The 6,139-nt window shown below is 37.0% G+C and overlaps 1 protein-coding gene across 1 annotated transcript; it reads left to right on the top strand.

Moving 5' to 3' along the window:
- The first annotated feature begins 2,582 nt into the window (after positions 1–2,582).
- Positions 2,583–5,199, top strand: LOC131530902 (natural killer cell receptor 2B4-like). The gene is made up of 5 exons (XM_058761411.1): positions 2,583–2,968; positions 3,493–3,807; positions 3,918–4,025; positions 4,150–4,202; positions 5,066–5,199. Exons 1-5 carry the CDS (start codon positions 2,677–2,679, stop codon positions 5,111–5,113), a joined length of 816 nt encoding a protein of 271 aa, XP_058617394.1. The 5' UTR covers positions 2,583–2,676; the 3' UTR covers positions 5,114–5,199.
- Positions 5,200–6,139: the final 940 nt, after the last annotated feature.

Genomic DNA, 6,139 nt, shown 5'->3' with positions numbered 1-6,139 from the left:
CATGATTCTTCAGAAATCATTCTAATATTCTGATTTGCTGCTCAAGAACATTTATTATTATGTTGAAAACAGCTGAGTATAATTTTTTTTCAGGTTTCTTTGATGAATAGAACGAATAGAACAGCATTTATCTGAAATAGAAATCCTTTGTCTTTATCATCATTTTTGATAAATTTAAAGCATCCTTGCTAAATAAAAGTATTAATTTCCATAATTTCTTTCCCAAAAAACAAAACAAAAATTATACTGACTCCAATCTTTTGAATGGTGTATTAATGTTACAAAAGCTTTATTTCAGATAAATGCTGATCTTTGGATCTTTCTATTCATCAAAGAATCCATTAATAATAATAAATATTTCTTGAGCAGCAAATCAGCATATTAGAATGATTTCTGAAGGATCATGTGACACTGAAGACTGGAGTAATGATGCTGAAAATTCATCTTTGATCACAGGAATAAATTACGTTTTAAAATATATTCAAATAGAAAGCAGTTATTTTAAATAGTAAAAATATTTCACAATATTACTGCTTTTGCTGTATTTTGGATTAAATAAATGCAGGCTTGGTGAGCAGAAGAGTTCTTTAAAAAAAAAAAATTCTAAATCTTACTGTTCAATAACTTTTGACTGGTAGTGTAGATATGTATCATTGCATCGAGTTGTTTTGGATAATAAAAAAACGTCAGGTCTGACAATATCGTGTCTTTTCGAATTTAAATCTAGATTTATTCGCATTGACCCATGGAAACCTCTATGAACACACTTGACATGACTTGGCCAGAAAATCGCGGTGGACGACTTTACGTTTTATTAAGAAGTGTTTGCGTATTCTGCACTAATGGCGCGCGCGCACACAGGATAGATGCCTGCCTCCGTTGCGAGTCCCGGTCAAGCACTTTACCGATTAAACTGCTCTCCCCTCCTCCTCCTGTCTGGCTCTTTACGCCGCATCACTCACCGCAGAGCAAGCCTGTTCTTGATAAAGCTGCTGTGAAAACGTATGAAAAGCCGACGAGGAAGAAGTTGGGGTGAAGCGTTCTTTATATAGGCGGAGCAAAACACTTCATGGCTCCATCTATAGCGCATTGTGATTGGGTGGTTTACGCTGTCAATAGAGGAGACAAACCAATGGGCCACTGGCTGCTCGTGATGGTCCTTGGCAACAACAACAACAACAACAAAAAAAATTCTGTCCGCCCCTTCAGTGCGTCGGCCCACCGGGAAAATGCCCGGCATGCCAGATTACCAGTCCAGCCCTGCTTGGAGACAAGCGATATTAACTTCTCTGGCTGCGTCCGAAACCGCATACTCTGCTTATTATTATTATTACACACAGGATTGCAGAGTAGGTTCCCTTAACAATCTTCTTACTTATTTACCCTTTTGTAATCTATTCATTAGACAAACCATGTCTTGTTTTGATCTATTGATAAATAAAAAAATAAATAAAAAAAAGACAAGTATATTAGCAACCATAATAGTAAGAATTAAATTCAGGCCTGTACAGTTCCATAGGAAAATTCAGTATTACCAGAGCTACTGCTAGTTAAGCTAACACAGATCCTACATTTCCTCATCACCAGGCACTGGTAATTTACTTTAAAGTAAATTACCAATAACCAATGACTTCAACACTATCAGAATATGAAGTCTATTGACAAACGTCTTAATGGATCTTAATGTAAAGCTATTCTGTGTAGGAGGGAAGTCCATCTATGAGGTAAATAACAGCAGGACAGGAAGAAGGTTTTCACCTGCCTGCTAAAACACACATCAAACAAATGTCCATTTTCCTGCAAAAGCTAACAGATCAAACCATGCTTCTGAAGAAGAACCACTGCAGCAGGTTTCAGTTTGACTCAGATGTTGCATTGCAAGAGTCACACCTCTGTAAGACTTGCATTGTGAATTAGCAGACTGCTTTTGCAAAAACTGAACGATTATGGAACCATTTTTAAATCCATCAGATGTATCAATGAATTTAGATGGACTAATCCAATATTACACTATTCTACTTTTTAATATTTAGTAACACAATCTGAAACTACCTTTCAGAAGCTATTAATGTTAACATTAAAAACATGTTTTCCATTTAATAAACAATGTTTTCAATTCTTAAGTTAAAGCCTTAAGAGCCAGAAACACACACACACACAAACAGGGAGAGAGTGTGTGTGCACTAGTAGGGTGGTCACACTCTGTTGGGGGAGGATTCACATCAAATGGAGTGTTTTCACCGGATAGTCTTATTAGATCAGCGTTTTTACTAAACAACTGTAGAAAATGTTTCACATCGCTTCATTGCTCTGTTTGTGTTGGTGGAGTCTGATTGGTAAGTTATAGGCTACATATATTTTACGGCCTAATTTCTTTCAGGTTTAGAGAAAAACAGCAAGCTACTGTTCAAATGAGTTAGATGATTTGTATTTGCCAGATACATCAAATCACACAGATATTATTGCGAGTTAGAATTAAACTTAAATCTGCTGTGATTAACTCATCATGCAATTTGTCTAATCGTGTTTCTTTTGCTCTACAAGCAGATAACTTTAAAACACATTAAAGATCAAATGTCACCTTTCACGTTGTTGTGTGTCTTTGCTGCTGCTGCTAAATGTTAACTGTTTTCAGCTTCATGTTTATCAGGTGTGTTTGGTGATTCGGTGTCAGTGATGGAGGGAGATTCTGTCACTCTAAACACTGGTGTTACTAAAATACCTGACGATGAAGATATAATGTGGAAATTTGGAGCTAAAAAGCCTCTGATAGCTGAAATCAGTAAAGCTGCTGGAATATTTTCCACATATGATGTTCCTGATGGGAGATTCAGAGACAGACTGAAGCTGAACAAACAGACTGGATCTCTGACCATCACAAACATCACAACTGAACATGCTGGACTTTACGAACTACTTAGAAATGGAGCAAAGCGGTTATTAAAAACATTCCGTGTTTCAGTTTATGGTGAGTAGAGACCATTTCTTCTGTCCTTCAGATAATCTGGTAACAGACAGATTACAACAAAAATAATAAGGTTACCCTGAAGCGCTTACAGCAGAAGTCAATGAGAGCAATTTTTAAGGATTAAAAAGCAGAAATGTGAAGCTTATAATTTAATAAAAACATGAATTATTCTCTTGAAACTTGTGTATTATTTGGCTATTTAAAATTAGACACAACTTTACACAGAAAGGGTTAGTGATTTTTTTTTCACACTAAAATCATTTTAACACATACTGTTCATGTCTTGTGTCTTTACTACTGAAATCACATTACCTGCTTTCCTGCAGGTCAAATGGAAATAAATTGTGGTAATCACAAATGCTTTTGATTGAGCTTAACTTGTACTGAAACCAGAATATTCTTTTAAATATTTACATACTGAAATGTTTTGTAGTCTGAGATGACAGAAACACTAATTGACAGTCAACACACTACACTGAAAATAAGAGTATTTACCCATATTTGTTTGTTCTCTCATTTTCCAGCTAATCTGTCCACACCTAACGTTACCAGAGACACTTTACAATGTTCATCTTCATCATCATCATCATCATCATCATCATCACAGCAGAATTGTTCATTGTTGTGTTCAGTGGTGAATGTGAGTCATGTGACTCTCTCCTGGTACAAAGGAAACAGTTTATTGTCCAGCATCAGTGTGTCTGATCTCAGCATCAGTCTCTCTCTACCTCTGGAGGTGGAATATCAGGATAAAAACACCTACAGCTGTGTGCTCAACAATCCCATCAGCAACCAGACCACACATCTGGACATCAGTCAACTTTGTTGGCCATGTACTGGTATGTCAGTGCTGATATAGGGTTTATTTACAGAACTGATCTATTAAGTGTTTGTTGGATATCAGACTGATAGATTCAGTTACACTAATGGCTCATTTTGTCCATTACAGATCAGGGCCTACCTTTATTTTACATAGTGTTGGTCTCTGCTGCTGGATCTCTGTTGATTGTAGTTTCAGTCGTGATGTGCTGCATCTGGAAGAAATGCAGAAAAACAGGTCAGGAGAACAATTGTTAACTACAAATATCTGAATCAGAAATATTTATTTATTACAGATACACACATTTATATAGGACTGCAAGCTCTGTTGTTTCAACATGTCTGTATTATTGTTAATGCAGTTCAGACACGGGAGGAAGACAGAGCCGATTCAGCGTTGTGTAAATCAACAACGGTAAGATCATTCATAACTGTGCTGTTGCAGTCAGTTAGTCTGACTGAAGATTGCTGATTGAAGTTTGCAGCATAAGGCGGTCAGTGAGCAGACATGGGCAATCTGCCCAACCGTCATCAGTATTACCTTCTGTATAGGGAGATCAAAAGGAGAGTCTAAGCATGTTTTTTTATATTCTATTTACACTAAACGTATAGTGTTTGCCCCATAGTTGGACAACACGGTAGGAACGCTTGGTATCCTATAGGCTATAAAATATTTGATTGTTTCACCAAAGCCTGTGATGTGGTCTGTGATGGCCTACTAATTTAAACCATATGTTGTTTAAAATAATGTGAAAACATAAAAAAAAAAGTACAGTCAGTCTTACATTAATATATTTGCATTGGAAAGAAAGTAGGACACAAAGTTGTTAAGCCATGTTACTTGTGCTGAAGTCTGGTCTCACGCTGCTGCTGCTCTGCGGTTAATGAGTATCTGAGATGAAATGCAGCTTTAGCAGCCATTGGTTGAATTGTAGATGCACTGCAACTGTCTTTGCTGTTGCTTTGGTGTTGATGACAATTGTTCTCAGCAGACAAACCTTCAGAACTCATATTCTGTTTGATGATTCAACTGCTTAAAAAGTCATGTGATAAACTGGATGCTTGATTGACGTTAGCATCTGTTTTGGAGTTCTTTTAAAAGTATTTGTAGAATCAGCTTTGCACTTAAAAAAAAAGGTTTTAGTGTAGGCCTACAAGACAGAAACATGAAAAGGTCTTCTTTTAAAGGATGAATTTAGAAACCTAAGCTGGTCTGTTATTAATTTTATATAGCCTATCAAATCAGCACATACTGACTGAGTTCGTGTTACCTTGCAGAAATCAAAGACGGATGCTGTATATGAAAATGTCGCCAAAAAACGATGATAACTTTTACGTTCTTTTCACAAACCATGTCAAATCTTTTGTCCATTGAAAACTGCTTATGCCATGGTGCGAAGAGACATGTGAGCAGGTGGTGCCTTCAGACGTAATGAGGGGCACTCGTTATTTAATTGTATAAATAAATAAAAATGTAGACTTTCTCTCTTAAGCACTGCTTACACAAATGTGTGCGAATAGATTCAATTTGTTTACTCATACGGGCGTCCACACTGACACCGATCAGCTACAATACGATCGCACATCTTTAATTTGAACAGTAGCTCATGTTAGAGCTCACCAATAACTCACATCCTTTGGTTTTGTTCACATTTATTTTCTGTTTTTGCTTTGTCTTTTTTTAATTGTATTTTATTTTTTGCACTCTTAGAAGCTGTTATCGTGATGTGTATGAAATTGTGTTGCTCTATATTAGTGCAATATAGTGTTGTTCAACATTCAGAAAATAAATGTCTGCTTTTCATGCCGCTCCTTTGTCTGTCATTTATTGCCCTTTACTGAATGATGTACAGCAGGGATTCTCGACTCTGGCCCTTCAGGTCCATTTTCCTGCAGAGTTTACCTCTGACCTTAATCAAACTTGCCTGACAGTGACTTTCTAGTGATCCTGAAGACCTTGATTAGCTTGTTCAGATGTGTTTGATTAGGGTTGGAGCTAAACTCTGCAGGTAAGGGCACCTCGAGGGCCAGAATTACAGTATCCCGTCACATTATGTTCTGCAGAATATGTTGACAAGTGTAGTACAAGTGCATAGGGGGCGGCAAGTGTCAATTCACATTTAATTTCACATTTCAACTTCCGGGAGCCATGAAGCCAGCAAAACAATCTCGAGGTTACGGGTTTGGTTTCAAGCTGACAAAACCAAACCAATTCAATCAGGTTTTACTGGTACAATGATGATGATCATCAACTATTTCTGTCAAGTCGGACTTTGATCCTGAGTTCTATGGAGCAACATGAAAGTGTGACATCAATAGCAAACAGGAGAGAGTCAGTGTGATTCACTTCTG

This window comes from Onychostoma macrolepis, chromosome 22 (assembly GCF_012432095.1).
Source record: "Onychostoma macrolepis isolate SWU-2019 chromosome 22, ASM1243209v1, whole genome shotgun sequence".
NCBI classification, from domain to species: domain Eukaryota; kingdom Metazoa; phylum Chordata; class Actinopteri; order Cypriniformes; family Cyprinidae; genus Onychostoma; species Onychostoma macrolepis.
Note: the sequence above shows the minus strand (reverse complement) of the source record. Positions and strands in the feature narration are given on the sequence as shown.

Bases quoted from the DNA above. Each gene is read 5' to 3' on its own strand.
- LOC131530902 (XM_058761411.1), top strand. From the start codon at position 2,677: ATGGAGGGAGATTCTGTCACTCTAAACACTGGTGTTACTAAAATACCT. The intron at 2,969-3,492 runs GTGAGTAGAGAC...CTCATTTTCCAG, and splicing joins ATTCCGTGTTTCAGTTTATG to CTAATCTGTCCACACCTAAC. The intron at 3,808-3,917 runs GTATGTCAGTGC...TGTCCATTACAG, and splicing joins ACTTTGTTGGCCATGTACTG to ATCAGGGCCTACCTTTATTT.